Here is a 19,201-nt window from a genome sequence, read left to right on the forward strand (position 1 = left end):
AGGAATGATTGTTTTTGCAATTCAATGGGTGCAGTTATGCCAGATCATCCAAGCAAGAAAAGTCAAGGCACAGCTATCCAACTTTTGGTTCCCAACAGTTGTCTATAACAAACTGTCACTCACTAAATGACCCAAGGTTATAACCTTAGCTCTCTGTAAGCTGTTAATCCCACACAGGTCTTGCTGAGCGATGTTGATCTGTGGAAAATCAGTGGTTAAATCTATTTCCTTGCTTTTTCCAACTTTTGGACACCATCGATATACCTTGGTTCATGGCCTCTCTGTCTTTAATCAGCCATACATTTTCTCTCTAGCTCCATTTCCATCACTTTAAATATGGTGTCTGGAAGGGCCTTAAAAAGTTAAGTTTGATGAGAGTAGTATGTGGACTTCCCAAAACTCCACCCATGAGGAGGAACAGACTGGAAAAAGAGAGAGATAGGTTGTTTAAGCAGCAAATGAAACAATACATGGTCTTGTGGTTTGAATAATAATGGCCCCTAGAGGCTCATATATTTGAAGGTTTAGATTCTAGTTGGTGGAACTGTTTTGGGAAGTATTAGGTATCTCCTTGTTGGAGTAGGTATGTTTCTGGGCGTTCATGTCAGGCCCAGTCTGTCTCTGTCTGTCTGTCTGTCTCTGCTTCCAACTTGTGAATCAGGATGTAAAGCTCCCAGCTACTGTTCCAGGGCCATGCCTACCTACTTGGTGCCAACCTCCCCTGCATGATGTTCATGGGCCAACCCTTTGACATTGTAAGCAGGCCCCCAGTTGAGTATGTTCTTTTACAAGTTTCCTCGGTCATGGTGTCTCTTCCCAGAAATAGAAAAGTAGCTAAGATGCTGGGTGACCCCCTTTGCATCCCCAGGTATGGATTTGGTCGAAAGCCAAGTTTATCAATCGGAAATTCCTGATGGAGGAACTGTACCAGCACTTTCTAGAGAGTGGAGCCAGGCAGGTGGCTCAGGAAGACGACCCTTTCTGGGACCCTGCGGAGGCTGTCCACTTGGGCTCGGCACACATCTGGCTGCAGTCCCTGGCTTACTGCATGCTGCTGGAGGAGCAGGTGGAGGTTCTGAACTGTGACGGGCTGCAGGAGGCAGTGTTGCTCATCCGCATCACACCCTGCTCCCCGGAGGGATGGTGAGTCTCAGGCCCTTCCAGAAAGTTCGAAGGAGCCCGAGTGCTCATAAAGGAGAGGGAGGTCAACCTTAAGGGGTTACTCATGTGAAGTGATTGAGCTCATTTATGATTTGGCCTCGTTGAATATGATTCTTGTCAAATGCCCAGCGTTGCCCCGGGGAACCAAGGAATGAGGAGGACATCCCGCAAAGCAGCAGATGGAGTGAGGAATACTGAACTATGACCCAAAGCCCTGGGTTGGTTCCATGAGGGGACACCCGGGAAAGAAGCCTGTGCTGTGGCCATGCTCACCCACAGCCTGCTCCTGGCCCTCCACAGGGTGCTTGTCACACATGGCAGGCATCAGAGCCAGAGCAGAAGTTGGTTTCTGCTCACACATCTCCATTCTTGGCAGAGACCAGAACTTTGCTCCTTAGCTTGAGGGGAGGGTTAGGTGTCTGGACTCCTCTGTGCTGTCTCTGAACTCCTGTTTTATTATTTATTTTTGTTTTAGTCCATAGGGTGTTTATATAAAAGTATTTTAGCAATCCTGGCAGGAGTCCCAAGCTCGGTACAAACATCCAGTGTGACCTTTTGTCTTGATGAAGAGGGAACCCACGTGAGAAGGGAATAGGAGAGCCTTGGAGTGCTGGGTCCAAAAGGCCAAAAACAGTGTCTATAGGGACTTCAGGCCACTGGCTAGTCACCTGGCTACACTGGCTACCTAGGCTGCCCAATGGTCACTTTAAAAATTAACAACATGACATTCTGTGTGTAAGTTTCAGACTTTATGGACATAGTTGACAAAGAGAGGTCCCCAGTTAGAAAGCTGTCCCAATCGATTTCTGAGGCTGGAGGGATGATGATGACTCTGGACTGTGAATGACTCACCAAGGTAGATGACAAATTAGGCTACAGCATCTGAGGTCTTTCCTCCTGCCCAGTGGGACCAACCTGTCCTCAATGTGGGTTTAGCGTCGTATCCACACACATTCACTGCATGAAGATGTCTCTACTCTGTTCTGGGCTGTGAGCTCTTAGAGATGGTATTTCTCCCAGAAGCCATGTAGAAACCTGCTCTCCGGTGAACGTATTCTACAGCAGATTCTACCACCCACCCTTCCTTCAGGGCAATCATCCATCTCTGTCTATCTCTTAAGGACTCTTTCATTCCCAGGACATTTGAGTGCTAACTAGTCTGGGTCCAGCCTAATCCAGAGACTGATGTTCAACTCTTGTCTGCAGGGCACACGGTGAGGAGGACGTGGTTATTGACCCGCTGGAGCTACTGGGCAAGAGGATTGACTTCCAGATTCACATTGTCGGGTGTCTTGGTGTCAAATGGCTAAAGGAAGATGCAAACCGGGGCATTCAGATGGGGTAGGAGTCTGCACTGCACACACTTGCACACACCACCTGTGTGGCTCCTGGTGGGAGGGGCCTTATTTCTTTTACAAGATGAGTTTATCATAAAATTCTCTTAAGAATTTCTGTCTGCTCAACTGCAAAATGGCTACTTTCTCCATCAGGTAGAGAAGCCACACAGCCCTCCACATCACTAGGATGGCTGCTGAGTCTCTTACGTGATTAAAGCAGCAGGATGAGACATTTTGTCCCCCCGCCAAAAAAAATCCACCAAAACTGTGTGATTTAAGTAATGTATTATGATAGTATAGACACAACCAGAAAGGGTTAAATCCATTAAGTTCAAAGGATAAAGGTAAAGAAAGGGATGCTTTAAGAAGTGGAAAATGAAGTCAGGTGTGGTGGCACACTCCTTTGATCCCAGCACTTGGGAGGCAGAGGCAGGAAGACCTCTGTGAGTTCGAAGCCAGCCTGGTCTGCAGGACAGCCAGTGCTGTTACAAAGAGAAACCCTGTCTCAAAAAAAAAAAAAAAAAAAAAAAAAAAAAAAAAACAAACATACAAATAAACAAACAAAAGAGAGTCCCAGGACAGCCAGGGCTACTTAGAGAAACCCTATCTCAAAAACCAAAGAAAAAGTAAAAACGGAACACCTCCCAAGGAAACTTCACACTTTAGAGCACCCAAATAGAATCTAAACATTGACTCAAACCCCTCTTTCCTGTGGACTTCCCAGCTATGTGGTGATGATGTTTATGCTGAACAACAGCATTGGAGGCCACAGGACTCAATTCCGGGTCAGCTTCCCATCTAACTGCACTGTAGTTCTGTGGCTCATCTGATTATTTTCCCCAGATATGCCCCTTCTGGTTTTCAATTATGTTTTGTATTCTTGCCTCAGGTACAAAATTTATGATCTCCCAAACACTCTGTATACCAAGCCTGTGTGGACAAAAAGTGTGAATCCCCAAATTGAAGAGACTGTCCACGTTGTAGCCTTGAGCGCATCTCGAGAGTTTCTGGATTACTTACTGACCAATGCGCTTATCATTGATTTGTGGGGCCTCCAAGGTACCTCGTTTGCTCCTTTTTTCCTACCGTGTGCTGTCCAACCAGGTCTAATGCTGCAGAGGGAGCGGAGGGAGGCCCGTGGGGCTGTGGAGCAGTGGATGAGCATCATCTGCCAGGCCCCGGGTGCACCTCAGCTCACTGGGGTCTCTAGCTGAGAATTCTTTCATTTCTGGTCTTTTCCCACCTGGCAGAAGGCTGTGCCGAGTTAGGCGTCTCTCAGCTGGACATCCTGCTCTCAGGTGAAGGCCACATCATGGTAGATACCAAGAAATTGTCCAGTATGAAGAATGTGAACCAGGTGTGTACATGTGGCAGATCACAAGGGGGCGGAACAATCTTGGTGACAGCCCCTTAAGAAACATCCCTTTGGGGTTGGGGATTTAGCTCAGTGGTAGAGTGCTTGCCTAGCAAGCGCAAGGCCCTGGGTTTGGTTCCCTTCAACGAAAGTGGTTTTTGGGCCTTTCTGTGTCTCCCGAGGGATTAAAACCTCTCCCTGCCTTCATTCCATCCTAGTTTACATGACATAGTGTGAACCACTAGCCTGGAATGCTATGCAGGTAATTCCACAAAAGCTGAGATGACATATCTTCTGTAGATCATGTCAAACCAGGTGCCAGAAATTTATCAGACGCTGCTCAAGTTAGAGCAGGAGACGGAGCTGCTCAGAGATGTTAACCGAGCCCTCAGAGAAGAAAACGTGTCTCTCAAGGCATCACTGGAAAAAACTGGTTCTGCTCAACAGGGTGAGAGACGGTACTGCTATGGTGAATGGTCATCTCATTCCCAACTCCCATGTTTGGGATGTGCTATTTGTCTGGAATAGGAATTAATAAAAAATTATTTATTTTTATGTGTATGTATGTGTGCCTGAGTGTGTGTCCAGAGACCAGCAGAGGGCTTCAGATAGGTCCCCTGGAACTAGAGCTACAGACAGTTGTGAGCTGCCATGTGGACACTTGAAATCCAACCTGGGTCCTCTGGAAGAGTAGCCAGTGCTCTTAACTGCTGAGCAATGCCTCCAGTTCCAGAAGAATAGGAAATCTGAATGAGTTAATTCATGTCTTAGACCCCAAACAAAACAAAAAAAAAAAAACAGAACCCTTTTTTTTCTTTTGACCTATAAGATTTCTTTGAGTGGGTCCAAAGAAATATGCTGATATGAAGATATAAAATGTCACCAAAGCCAGGCCTGGTGGCACACACCTTTAATCCTAGTACTCAGGAGGCAGAGGTGAAGCAGTTGGATCTCTAAGTTTTAGTGAGTTTCAGGACAGCTAGAGAGCTACACAAAGAAACCATGTCTTGAAAAACCCAGTAAATAGACACAGAAATGCTTGGATACAGATGAAAAATGCTTTTTTTTTTTTTTTTTTTTGTGCCCTAGCCCAGAGGCCAGCTGATCCAAAGAGAGCTGGGGTGAGGGCACAGCTGCCTGCAGCCAGAGAGGCTACACAAATGTGTGCTCAGCAAGCCAGCTGTGATGCACAGCTGGCCAGAGCTCTGAAGGTGTTCTATCAAGGCATGAGCATGGCCAGAGGACAACTTCTCAGACTGAGGCAGTGCAGGCCTCCCGTGAGTACCCAGCCTCCCTGCCACCCCCAAACAACGCCATTGAACCTACAGATTTGATGGATGGAACAGCAATGGGTGCGTGCGTGCGTGTGTGTGTGTGTGTGTGTGTGTGTGTGTGTGTGTGAGCAAACTGGTGCTTAAAAGTGTGGGTCCTGGATCGGGAAGATGGCTGTCAGTAAGGCGCTTTGCGCTTGCCGCTCTCTTGGCTCTTGGCTCCTATCTTAGCTGTGACCACTACAGGACAGTCACTCACTTTACAAGTCTGATTCATTAGTGTGAAGACCAGTATAATTTAGTAAGATTTTAGGAGTGGCTGGAGATGGCTCAGCGGTTAAGAGCACTGACTGCTCTTGCAGAGGACCCGGGTTTGAGTCCTGGCACACACACTGAGGCTCACAGTCAATTGTAATCCCAGTTCCAGGGGATCCAGTGCTATCTTCTGGCCTCTACAGGCATCAGGTGCACATGTGGTACACAAGCACATATGTAGGCAAAACGCCTATATACAGAAAATCAAAATGAATACATCTTTTTTTTTAATTTTATATGCATTGGTGTTCTGCCTGCATGTATATCAGTATAATGGTGTCAGATCCCCTGGAACTGGAGTTACAGACAGTTGTGATCTGTTATGTGGGTGCTGGGAATTGAACCTGGGTCCTCTGGAAGAGCAGTCACTGTTCTTAACCACTGAGCCATCTCTCCAGCCCTGAATACATCTTTTAAAGCAGAGATTCTAGGAGAGGGCCAGCAAGATGACAACCTGAGTTCTTCCCAGGGATCCATAAGGTGGAAGGAGAAAACAGACTCTGACAAGTTGTCCTCTGACCTCCACATGCGTGTGCACCTTCATGTGTATGCATACACATGCACACACATGCATATACATGCACACACATGCACACAAAATAAATAAAAACTAAAAAAATGTTAAAGATTACAGGAGAAGAATAATTTGATTACTTCAATAGATGCAGAATGTGAAAAAAAAACTGGACATCCTATTAAGATAAAAATTTCTGTCAGGTGGTGGTGGTGCACACCTTTAATCCCAGCACCTGGGAGGCACAGGCAGGTGGATCTCTGTGAGTTTGAGGCCAGCCTGGTCTACAGAGTGAGCTCCAGAACAGCCAGAGCTATACAGGGGAACCCTGTCTCAAACAATAGCAACAAATTCTTGGCAAACTAGAACTCAAATGGACTGTCCTCAGTCTCGTCAGGGAACTGGCAGGCAGACAGAGGACTCCATGACCAAAGACTGTCAGCACTGCTTTTCAAACAGGGGGAAAAGCCAAGGGTGCTGGCTGATCCACTCCTGCAATTTCAGGTGTTAGTCAGCACTGTGAGGCAGAAAATACAAGTGCTGAGCAGTTTGCACTGACTGAGCCAGTTCTCACACACCCACACCGAGGAGACACTGTTGTTCAGGTATGCATGAAGGGGCAGAGCTCCCTAGAACGGCAAAGAATTTATCGTGAAGACCAGGCTGGCAGCTACTTATGGAAGAGCAAGAGTGCCCGAGAGGAAGGCGCTGAGGCCTGACCCTGCCTAACTAGACCTGGGCGACAATGTGAGGAAAATACTGGCTGGAGAAAGGCCCTGTGGTGGTTTGAATGTAACTGGCCCTGCATAGGCTCATCGGGAGTGTGCGTTGTGGGTTGTTTGTTTTTTGTTTGTTTGGTTTTTCGAGACAGGGTTTCTACAGGTAGTTTTGGTGCCTGTCCTGGATCTTGCTCTGTAGACCAGGCTGGCCTCGAACTCACAGAGATCCACCTGGCTCTGCCTCCCGAGTGCTGGGATTAAAGACGTGCGCCACCGCTGCCCTTTGAGTGTGTTGTTCTTACCGAAATCTCAATCATTTGATTTTACCAATAAAGACTCTGGAGCCAGATGCTGGGGTGAAAGCCTGCCAGCTCAGAGAGGCAGAGCAAGCACCCCGCTGACCTTCCTTCTTCACCAACATCCCCGAAAAAAGAACCTTTCTCCTACACCGCCTCAAACAAAACTCCTCCAGCAAGTTGTCCCTCCTTCTGCTTCCTGTGTGTCTCTCTGTTCTCCTGACTCCCTCTTACTCTCTGTTTCTTTTCTTTTTTTTTTTTCCAGAGCTGAGGACCGAACCCAGGGCCTTGCGCTTGCTAGGCAAGCGCTCTATCACTGAGCTAAATCCCCAACCCCGCTGTTTTTTTCTTAATAGTCCTATGTTCACTTTCTGTCAACTGGTTGCCTGCCCCACCTCTTGATCTATGGTTGACTTTAATTAATCCTGTTTACAGTATTCAAGTGGAAAACCCTTGGATTAAAGGTGTGTGCTAGGGCTGAGCCACACCACAGCTAGAAGCAGTCTCATAGTTCACCGTGTAATCAAATGTCCTGAAACATTTCCCCCTTTTTGTCTAAATAAAAAGGGAAAGTTTTAACTCTAACACAATAAAACTACAAAAATGAAGCTATTTCTGCCCAGCTTTCCACAATGTCCAGCTTGGTTGTATTTGGCAGTCTCAGGATTAAGTATTTCTGAGTCCAAAGTTCTGAACAATGTTTGTGTCTGTCTCGTACAAACTCAACGATTTGAATGTCTTGAGTAGTTTGTAGTCCAAATTGGATCTTTGGGTGGTGTTTGTCTATTTACTGACATTACCACGATCCAGGTGGATTCGTTCTTGCAGGACCTCATCATCTTACTGGAGACGTTAAAGGTCACTGTTAGAAATGGTCATAGTTTGTTGCAGAAAACTTAAACATTTTAAATGCCATATTCGGCAGATCTCCAAAAGGTTTGAGGACCACGATCTATTAAGTATATCCGAGGTACACAAACTTAGTTCCTAGTCACCTGCTTCAGACTCGAACCTGAAAACACATACAGGAAGCTAGATGAAGCTTATTTCTAGAATTAGTTAGTACTCTGTGTGACCACTAATATCATGACAGAAAGTTTATATGTACATAATAACCTTATAGATCTTGAGACAATATTTATGCCTTAAGAAAAGTTTCAGAGAGTCGAATGAAACTCAAAAGATCATGATATTAGTGATAGTAGAATAGTCCCTTATTTTTGTTTTCCTCTGTCCCATACCTGGTGACTCTTCTGATGAGACAGAGATTTTGGATTTTCCTTTAACAAGCATGCTTCGGTTTAGAGGAGCCACACTCCAACCCCAAAGTCAGCTTTGAATTTTAATTGAATTGGGACCACAAGGACCACTTGCCACTTATGTCTGTAGAGTGCAGCAGAAAAAAGCATTTTGGGAGATTTAGGCCCTTCTACCCTGCTGGAGGTGGTGGGTGATACCATTAGGCCAGTTTACTCTTTTCCTTGGGACATTTTCTCTTGGTGATCTGTCCTTTTTCTTCAGATGTCTCATTTGTCCAGTGGTCTCTGAATTCCTTAGTTGGATGCTTTTATTTTCCTGGAAAGATAAAAGCAAAATCCTACCCCAACCCTAACTCTGGAAGTGTCCCTTTTTTGGCAGGTTATATCTTTTCTAGGGCAATTTTTTTTTAAGGTAACAGGAGGGGATTGGGGATTTAGGTCAGTGTTAGAGTGTCTGCCTAGCAAGCACAAGGCCCTGGGTTTGGTCCTCAGCTGGGGGTGGGGGTGGGGGTGGGGATAACAGGAGATTTTTATTTTCTTTCTTCCTTCCTTCCTTCCTTCCTTCCTTCCTTCCTTCCTTCCTTCCTTTCTTTCTTAAGATTTATTTATTTATTATGTATACAGAAAAGGGTGCCAGATCTCATTACAGATGGTTGTGAGCCACTATGTGATTGCTGCAAAAATTGAATTCAGGACCTCTGGAAGAGCAGTCTGTGCTCTTAACCTCTGAGCCATCTCTCCAGCCCTAGGGCAATTTTTTAAAAGATTTATTTATTATGTATAAAGTATTTTGTCTGCATGCTTGCCTGTATGCCAGAAGAGAGCATCAGATCTCAGTGTAGATGGTTGTGAGCCACTATGTGGTTCCTGGGAATTGAACGCAGGATTTCTAGGAAGAGCAGTCAGTCAATGCTCTTAATCTCTGAGCCATCTCTCCAGATGATGATTTTTAGAAAAATGATTTTCAGCAACAAAAAAGTAGTATCTTTCAATTAAAAAATTCTTTTGAAATTTTGAAACTCAATATACCTTAGTATGTATGGATAAATATACCTATATTCTCCTTTCTCTTTATATATAATTCAAGGTTAAAGTGTATTTATTTTTAAATTACAAAGGACATTCACTTTGAATTTCAGCCTATCCTTTGCAAGCAGTTTATAAATTTAAATCACTGTTATTCTTATGTGCCTGCCTCTGCCTCCCAAGTACTGGGATTAAAGGTGTGAATCACCGCCTGGCTATAGATTCCTTATAGTGGTTATTCTCCTAGGGTTGTCCTGGTTTAATTTGGTTCTCCATCCCCTCTTATTTTTTAGTGTTAGGGGTAAACTTTTAAAATTTTTGAATGTGTAATCTGTCATTCTTGCTGATTTATTCTGAAGTTGTTCCCTGGCAAATTTTAATATTCTAGTCTTCATTAAACATGATGTCAATTTATCTAGTATTTCATTATTTTCAGACGTTTTGTCTGCTTTGCCTGTATGAGCTACATACAACTTCATGTCTTTGCTAGGTTGTTTTGCCATTTCCATTCATGCCTCCCATGACCAGATCTTTGCCATTTATCTGCCAGTGAGTGGTTTTCCATTTCGATGACCATGTAGCTATACCATTGCACGTGCGCCATGAATCGGGGAAGATACAGATTTTCCTTTTGCCTTCCTTAGCTGTTTGTCTGACAGCCAACAGTACTGCTGTTACTCCTGTGTGTTGTGCTGATCTGGTCGTTCTTCGTCAGTGATAGCCATTCCATCCCCCAGTCTGCAGGCCACGGCTTTCTGTTAGGTTTCAGTTCCATCGGTGACTGACTGATGAGCCACCCGTAGATCCGTGTGACCATCCTGTTGGTCCCCACAGTGCAATGGTGCCGCTTCTTTTGTGTGTGTGTGTGTGTGTGTGTGTGTGTGTGTGTGTGTGTGTGAGAGGTGATCAGTGTAGGATGGGGATATAAGCAACTGGGCTATTGCCTTAGTGCGGGAAGGCACAGACCCCTTTGCTACCACATCCTGGTCACAAAGGAAATCAGATAGAAACCATTTCCACTGTAATACCTTTCCTTCCATGGCTAAGCCTGTCTTTGAACAGATCCAATCCATCGTAGTAAGGGGCGCTCTTATGACCATAGGGTGGTTGGCAATGACTGAGTCTAAGGTTTTCCACGCTTCATAAAATGATTGTTTCTCAAAGAGAGGATATTTATTCTCTGTAAATGGAAAGTGTTTGCCATGGAAGCCAACAGACAAAAGTTGGTGGACTCCTTTATGCTTTATGAAGAGTCCCCACTTGTCAATTCACCAATAAATATGATATCCATATTTAGGGCATCATCTGGTTCAATGTTGGTCAGGATTTCATGAACCAAGAAGAGCTTACTGGCATTTGCAAAAGCTGCAATTTGTTCCTGTCTCCACTGGAAATTAGCTGCCTTTCTGGTATCCCTGTAGAGGGTTTCTATAGATCTATAAATGGGGTTTGTAATTTCTCTAGTGTGCAACCATACCAATTAGAAGCTGTATCTGAATTTTGTCCCTTGGTGGTGGGATTAAAGGCATGCACCACCACCACCTTGCTTACTCTAACTCTAGAATTTAGCAAACAACTAATTTATAGAGGTCCACCTATCTCTGATGGGATTAAAGACATGGGCTACTATTGCCCTGCTCAAATATTTTATCTTAGCTCCAAATCACTCCAACTCTTAGAGATTTAGAAAACAAATTTGAACTATTGTAACCCTTTGAATTTACTTAAAATGTTTTAAATCTCTTAACTGGGTTTTTAATTCCAAATAATAAAATTATGTTTTTTATTTAAGAAGAAAACTCAAAAGGTGATGTCCAAGATAGCATGGGCCACATGGCAATCTACACTCTAATATTCTAATATGGAATTAAGACACATGGTTTAAGAAAACCTATTTTTCATTTCATCCAGTAAGGCAAGTGTGCCTTTGGTAAATTATCATTCAAAAATATTTTTTATTTTTATTCTTTAAGGCCTGATCAAAGGAAAGGCATTTGTTAGTCTTTATAAGTGAGTTTGGACTGAATGACCAAGCTGTCTGATGAACTATCACCTCTCCTAATCAAGAGGTCTCTCCTGTTCGAATCTAACCCTTATCAATCTTGATGGTATACACAGCTTTTCTTCTCCTGTGGAAACAAAGGCAAAACCTCTTTCCCAATGTTACACATATCCCTGTTTCCATTCTGAGGTTAACACATCTTCAAAACGTTTAGGCTGATTTAATTCAGAAGTTTTTCCCTACTATCCAATGTCTTTCCACAGGTGCTGTCCCTTTCTCATTGTTTAGTTGGAACTTCCAGCTTGCCCCTGCATGATCCAGAAAGCCCTATTCCTTTCTCTCTCTCCAAACCCCACTATCTCAGAGAATCTCCAAGAAAAGGCACCAAAAAGTCCAGTTCTGAATTTTTGGTGGCTATGGCAGCTCCTCCCCTGAACTTGCCAGCAGCTCAAGTCCCTGCCTGAAGTGCTCAGCTTTTGGCCATACTTGGGAACAACTCCAGATTGTGGTGGACATATCATCACCCCTCACCTACAGGCTATATAAGCTCCCTGCTTTAGTTTGGGCATGTGACTTCTCCTGCCTCTATCTCTGGGGCTGGAGAACTCACCCAGGAGTTACTTTGCTCAAATAAACCTGTTCTTTTACTTTTTCAGATTGGCTTGATCTAGCCTACTACATTGACAGAGAAACCTATTATTGCAATTCAGAACACCTATCATTCATTAGCATTAAAAAATTTAAAGTTAATAAAGCATGGTGTAATCTATCTGTCTTAGTTAGGGTTTCTATTGCTTCAACAAAACACCAAGACCAAAAGGCAAGTTGGGGAGTACAGGGTTTATTTGGCTTACACTTCAGCATTGCTGTTCATCACTGAAGGAAGTCAGGACTGGAATTCAAACAAGGTGGGGTCCCTGAGGCAGGAGCTGATGCAGAGGCCATGGAGGGGTGCTGCTTGCTTCCCATAGCTTGCTCAGCCTGCCTTTTTTTTTTAAATAGAACCCAGGACCACCAGCCTAGGGATGGCACCACCCACCATGAGCTAAGCTCTCCACCACTCATTGCTAATTGAGAAAATGCCTCACAGCTGAATCTTGTGGAGGCATTTCCTCACCTGAGGCTCCTTCCTCTCTGATGACTCTAGCTTGTGTCAAGTTGACACACAAAATCAGCCAGTACACTATCTCTGAATGTCTTTATTGCCCCTTTTTGTTTATTAAGCATATCCTTTAAAGTGTGATTAGATTTTTCTGTAACTGTTTGTCCTATAGGATTGTGTGGTATACCTGTAATATACTTTATGTTGTAATAGGCAAAAAACTGTTTCATTTTTACTAAGAGACATATGCTGGAGCATTGTCAATCTTCATTTGTACAAGTAGCCCCATATAGCCATACCTTACAACAACTGTGTAATTACAGAATCGGCCTTTTCAGGACTTAAAGCAGTTGCCCATTGAAAGCCTGTGTATCTATCTATAGTATGATGCACATACTTTAATTTTCCAAACTTTGCAAAATGAAACATGTCCATTTGCCAAATTTCATTTCTTTGGGTGCCTTTTGGGTTATTTCCTGCAGGTAGCGGAGTTTGATTATACAAAGAACAAGTAGGACATTTCTTTATAATTTTCTTGGCTTGTTGCCAAGTGATAGAAAAAAATCTTTCTTCAAACCTTTGCTATTAACATGCTGTTTCTTATGAAATTCTGAGGCTTTTTGCATATTTCCTATTAATGGCTGATGAATTTCATTATTACCTTGTGCTGGAGGGCCTGGTAGACCTGTACGAGATCTGATATGTGTTATACACAATGGATGTTTTCTATTTCTGGTTACTTGTTGTAGTTGAATAAATAGCAAAGTTAATTCTGCATCATCCAGAATAAATTCAGTGGCTTCAGTATGTAAAACAACCCTTTCTGCACATTGAGAGTCAGTAACTATTTTAAGAGATTCAGGAAAATCTAATATTACATAAGAATGGCATACAGCTGATATTTGAAATGAATCGTAAGGGCTTTGAGCAACTTTACTTATTTTTCCTTGACCTATAACCCGACTTTCCTGATTTATTTGCATCAGTATGGAATGTAAGGGCTCCAGAAACTGGTGTCCTTTTTACTGTGTGAGGGATAATCCAATTAGTTCTTTTATAAACTGAAGTCTGTTGCTTTTCAGATATTTGTTGTTAATCTCTCCCAAAAAATTACTGAAACCTCTTTGCCATTGTTCATTCTCTGCCCACAATGAGGCAATTTCAGCATTAGTAAAAGGTACCACAGTTTCTGCTGGGTCTATTACTGCTAATTGATGAGGTCTCAATTTTCCTTTCAGAATCAATTCAGAAACCTTTTCTACATAAGCCTTTAATTTTTTTACTCTGTTGTGTGCTAAAAATATCCCTTCTAAGATATTGTCTTCTCTCTGCAGTCTGCTGTGGGAGAATGAGTGAAGACACAATAACCAAAATGCAATCAAGCTCTGGATCCAAGCGATCCATGTGTGCATCCCATAATTTCTTTTCTACCAAAGCCAATTCTCTCTCAGTCTCAGCCGACAATTTTTTTTGACTCTTTAAGTCCTTATTGCCTTGTAAGATTTGAAATAAATTAAATAGCTCTTGAGGAGTTAATCCAGTTGTGGGCCACAGCCAGTTAATATCTCCCAGCAATTTTTGAAAATCATTAAAAGTTTGTAATTGATATCTCCTGATTTGTACTTTCTGTGATTCAATTTTCTGTAAACCTATCTGGTATCCTAGATAATTGATAGTATCTCCTCTTCATATATTTTTTCAGGAGCAGTTTGTAATTCCCAGCAAAACAAAATTTTCTTTACTTCATCAAACATTTCTTCTAAGTTATCTGAGTCTGAATCAGCCAGTAAGATATCATTCTTATAATGATAAATTTTAGATTGAGGAAACTATTTATGAATTCGTTCTAATGGCTATTATACAAAATATTGACACAAGGTGGGGCTGTTTAACAAAACAGTAACACAAAGTTCTTCCCTGTGGAAGAACTTTTCAGTGATACCTTTTATTTCAATTTATTTATTTTTTATTTGTGTGCATTGGTGTTTTGCCTGCATGTATGTCTGTGTTGGAGCCTTGGAACAGAATTTACAGGCAGTTGTGAACTGCAATGTGGGTGTTGAGAATTGAATTCTGGTCCCCTAGAAGAGCAGTCAATGCTCTTAACCACTGAGCCATCTCTCCAGCCCTCACCCCCCAGTGATACCTTTTAACATATTGAGATTATTATGAGTAGGCACTGTGAAGGCAAATTTTTCTCTGTATTGTTCTTATAAAGGTTTAGTAAAAAAAAAAAAAAAAAAAAAAAAAGTAGTCCTTTAAATCAGTTGCTGTAGTAGACCATCCCTTAGGTAATAAAGAAGGCAAGGGAATTCCAGGCTGTAAAGAGCCCGTTGACTGAATCACCTTATTTATGGCTCTTAAATCTGTTAACATTCCCCATTTTCCAGATTCCTTTTTAATGACAAATACAAGAGAATTCCAAGGACTGTTTGATTCTTCAATATGTTGAGCATGTATCTGCTCCTGTACCAGCTGTTCTAAGGCCTGTCATTTTTCTAATGTCAAAGGCCAGACAGGTTTGTCATTTCACTATTTTAAAGGTAGGGCTGTGGTACTTTTGAGAGATCAGCAGCTGTTGTGCCCTGTTTATGTACAACTTGAACAGTCTGTGACTGCTTGATGACATCTTTTAATACTTCTCTCAGAAGCATTCTTTAATTTATGGTTTGTTTCTGAGATTGGCAGAATGTTCATCTATGTTTTCCGTTGCTGTAAGAAATCATGCCCCCATAAATTCATGGCTATATTAGCTCCATGTGGCTTTAATTTTCCTATTTGTCCTTCTGGCCCTGTATACTTGATCCATCTTTTACTTTTTTATCTGAGATAAAGTTCCCATCCCTAGAAGCTGAATATTTACCCCCTGAAGAGGCCAATCTGGATGCCAAGATTTTGGTTAAACTATTGTTATATCTTCCCCTATGTCTACTAAACCTTCTATTTCAAAGCCATTTATTTGTATTTTTAGCTTTGGTCTCTAATCATTTATCCAGTTTGCCAAAATACTTGTTTTCTGGTCTCTCTTGAATTTTTTATCTATTGAAGCTGTTCTGTCCTTGATTATACCCAGAGCAGGACTGTTTTTAACAACAGGCATTAAATCTTTTAATTGCTCTGTGGATGAGTTTCTCTAATACTGTCAGGGAATGATTAAATCAGATTTGATATCTGGGCCTGCTGGAGGCACCTTAGGGCATTTCCTAATGGCAAAGGGTTACCTTGCCTCTCCCTTGTTGATCTGCATTCATTAGTTCAATACCAGACTTTGGTACACCTTCTGCATATTCCAGAAGGTAGGGGCTTTCTGTTCGGATTATTCCTAGAAAAAAAAACATTGTTTCTAGGAGTGCCCTGTGTACAGTCTCTTTTGAAATGACCTTGTTTACCACAATTAAAACATCTGCTGGGCAGTGGTGGTGCATGCCTTTAATCCCAGCACTCGGAGCGCAGAGCCAGGAGGATCTCTGTGAGTTCGAGGCCAACCTGGGCTACCAAATGAGTTCCAGGAAAGTTGCAAACCTACACAAAGAAACCCTGTCTCAAAAAAACCAAAAAAAAAAAAAAAAAAAAAAAAACCAAAAACTAACATTTTTATTTTTCTTAAAACTTTTAGAAATTACTTCTCCTATCAGAGTAGCATCATAAATGTGAGATCTAATTTCAGCTGTATTTCTAATCCATTTACCTATTGGTGCTGATCTTGCCTTTAAAGGCCTAACCATCCATTTGCATTCTGAATTAGCATTTTCAAAAGCCAGATTCAATTAATATTTGTCTGACTTCTGGATCTGATAGTGTTCTATTTACAGCTGAAGTCAATCTTTGAAAAAAATCAGCGAAGGCTTCTATTGGGCCTTGTGTAATTTTTAGTAAATGACTCAGCCCTCTTTCCTAATTCTTCAACCTTGTCCCAAGCATTTAAAGCCGCTAAACAATATAGTGTCATGGTGTGACATCAAACTAAAGTTGCCTTTGTAACTCAGCATATTGACCTTCACCTAGAAGCTGATCTTGGGAAGTATTAACACCTCTAGCCCTATTTTGCTGTTCTATGGCCCTAGCTTCCTCTTTCCACCATGTTTGCCATTATTAACTGGGGGCCAGCTTCCAATATTGCTGTTGCCAAATCTTTCCAGTCTTGTGGGATAATTCTGTTGCCCATGAATTTAATATCTGCTTCACATAGAGTGAATGCATACCAAATGAAATGACTGCTTCCTTAAATCTCCTCAAATCCAATATTTCTATAGAACTCCATTTAACTTCCTGATAACCTTGAGGGTGTGTATCATCTGCTGGTAGTTCTTGCATAGTAACTGGATAAGCTAAGGTTGGTTTTCTAACAACTTTGGGTCGCTCCTCTTCAGTTTCATCATGTAGTGGCATGGTAATTCTCTAAATCCCTGTCTGTGTCTGAGTATTTGTCTTATTTTCATTTATAAGTCTTTCTAAGGCATGTATCTTATCAATCCACTTTTCATATTTGGTACAAAAAAAACCCACCATGACTACTAAGGATAAAATATGAATTACCAGACCAGTAGAAATTATAATTGGTATTATGTTAATCTCAGTTAAGTCATCTATCTTTTCATTTTCTATTTTCATGCCATTTGAAGTAGCACTATACAGGATCCTAACACCCTGCATTATGATATTTCCCATCCTTAACGTGGGAAAGATTTTTCCTTTTAATATTACTGAACTCTCTCCTTGAGTACTTCCCAGTTCTCAAATGGCTTCTCAGTTTGTCCACAGCTAAAGTGATTTCTCTGCCCATGTGGTCATGTCCCACATTGGGTGCCAATTTTTTTTTTAACAAAATCTCAATCATTTGATTTTACCAATAACGACTTGGGAGCCAGATGCTGGGGTGAAAGCCTGCTAGCTCAGAGAGGCAGAGCAAGCACCCAGCTGACCTTCCTCCGCTGATGACCTTTCTCCTATGCCATCTCAAACAAAACTCCTCCAACTGGTTGTCCTTCCCTTCTACTTCCTGTGTGTGTGTCTCTCCATCCTCCTGAGTTCCTTGTACTCTCTATGATTATTTTCCTGTCAACTGCTTGCTTGCCCCACCTCTTGACCTATGGTTGACTTTAATTAATCCTGTTTACAGTATTCAAGCAGAAAACCCTTGGATTAAAAGTGTGTGCTCAGGTGAGTCACACCACAGCTAGAAGCAGTTTTTTTTTTCCAGTAAATAATGCAATCTCAGGGTTCACTGTGTGATCAAATATCCTGCAACAAGAGTGGCAGTATTAGGAGGTGTGACCTTGTGGGAGTAGGTGTGGCCTTGTTGGAGGAAGTGTGTCTCAGTTTACTTCTTATGTCTGTGGATCAAGATGTAGAATTCAACTCCTTCTCTAGCACCATGTCTGCCTGTATTGCCTCCCTGTTTCCTGCCATGATGATAATAGACTAAACTTCTACAAATGTAAGGCAACCACAACTAAATGATTTCCTTTATGAGAGATGCTGTGGTCATGATGTCTCTTCACAGCAATAGAAACCCTAACTAAGACAGGCCCCATAAATAAAGCTAATGGTAAGCACTGGGGGCTGGGAAGGTGGTTCTGCTGGTAAAATGCCTGCAGCACACATAGGAGGGCCTGGGTTTAACTCCAAAAACCATATATAAAAGGCCAAGCATGGGGAAATGTGCAAAATCCCAGTCCTAGGGGAAGGCAGGCAGGGGATCCTAGAGCTCACCAGCCAGTCAGCCTAGCCTATTTAGTGTGCTTCACGACAGAGATCCACCTCAAAAATTAAGGTGGACTGCTCCTTATGAACAACTGTGAACACCTTCCTCCCCATTCTACACACAAGAATAAGTACAAACCAATTCATATCACAGGTTGACTATCCCTTATCTAAAATGTTTCAGGGTTCTTTGATTTGGGGGATATTTTCATGGATTTTAACTGGATGAACATGTCTCACTCAAGAAGCCAAAGGGCCCTAAAATCTAAAACTTCCTGACTGCTAACCCATAAATATCATCAACTATTAGTGTTCAGAATATATGAATGATTACCTTTGAAATAGGAAAAAGAAACATGGAAAATTCGTTGGGAGAAATAATTAGCAAAAGATCTGAACAGGCAGGAACCTATTGACAATCCAGGAAGCAAACTGGAGCCCAAACAGCTACGCCACCTGTCTTCCCCACCCTGCCCTCTGCTGATGCTCACTGGACTCTGGAACCCCTTCTCAGTGGTACTTGCTTCCACTGGGCAGGAAGTAAATCAGCAAACCCCTACATCTGGGAGTTCTTGTGCAAGTCTCAAAGTCTATAGTACTGAAAGAACACAGAACATTCCGATCTGAAATATCAGACGATCTCATCTACTCTTGGTAGATTCAAATGGCCTTCCTCTAGTGCCTGCTCTGGGCCACTACTGACTGCTCACAATGGTCCAATGCACTTCTTTAGCCACGTGGGAACATTTACTGGACATCATTCACATGCACCCAATATTTTTATTCTAGTCGTATGAAGTCTACTGTCATTTTTTTTCATTTAATTTTTAGGAAGATGATGAAATGCTTCGACCTTTTGTGCACCAACAGTCACTGATGCTCAAGGATTTGGAAGACCTGCTTGAATCCAGCTTACAGAAGCTGAAAAATGATGTTGCTGTCATAGTGAAGAAGAAAAAAGAGTGTCTATTACATACCCAACAGTGAAGATGAGCAAGCTGTAAACATGCTCTGAGTTTATGACTTCATTGACTCATGTAACTGCATCTACCACTTTTAAGTAAGATGCCTCCACTTGCCTCTTTTCTGACAAGGCCTTGCTATGTGGACCAACCTGGCCTTATCTTGCCTCTGTATCCCCA

General features: G+C 42.3%; 1 protein-coding gene across 1 annotated transcript in view; it reads left to right on the top strand.

Moving 5' to 3' along the window:
- The window catches only part of LOC118592984 (kinesin-like protein KIF28P), a 62,270-nt gene extending 43,224 nt beyond the window's left edge, over nucleotides 1-19,046 (top strand). Inside the window, exons 17-23 of the mRNA XM_036202124.1 lie at nucleotides 869-1,143; nucleotides 2,368-2,502; nucleotides 3,388-3,557; nucleotides 3,749-3,855; nucleotides 4,153-4,300; nucleotides 4,942-5,129; nucleotides 18,891-19,046. Of these exons, the coding sequence (XP_036058017.1) occupies nucleotides 869-1,143; nucleotides 2,368-2,502; nucleotides 3,388-3,557; nucleotides 3,749-3,855; nucleotides 4,153-4,300; nucleotides 4,942-5,129; nucleotides 18,891-19,046 (1,179 nt within the window). The remainder of the gene's footprint in view (nucleotides 1-868; nucleotides 1,144-2,367; nucleotides 2,503-3,387; nucleotides 3,558-3,748; nucleotides 3,856-4,152; nucleotides 4,301-4,941; nucleotides 5,130-18,890) is intronic.
- Nucleotides 19,047-19,201: the final 155 nt, after the last annotated feature.

Source organism: Onychomys torridus, chromosome 11, assembly GCF_903995425.1.
Source record: "Onychomys torridus chromosome 11, mOncTor1.1, whole genome shotgun sequence".
Classification (NCBI taxonomy): domain Eukaryota; kingdom Metazoa; phylum Chordata; class Mammalia; order Rodentia; family Cricetidae; genus Onychomys; species Onychomys torridus.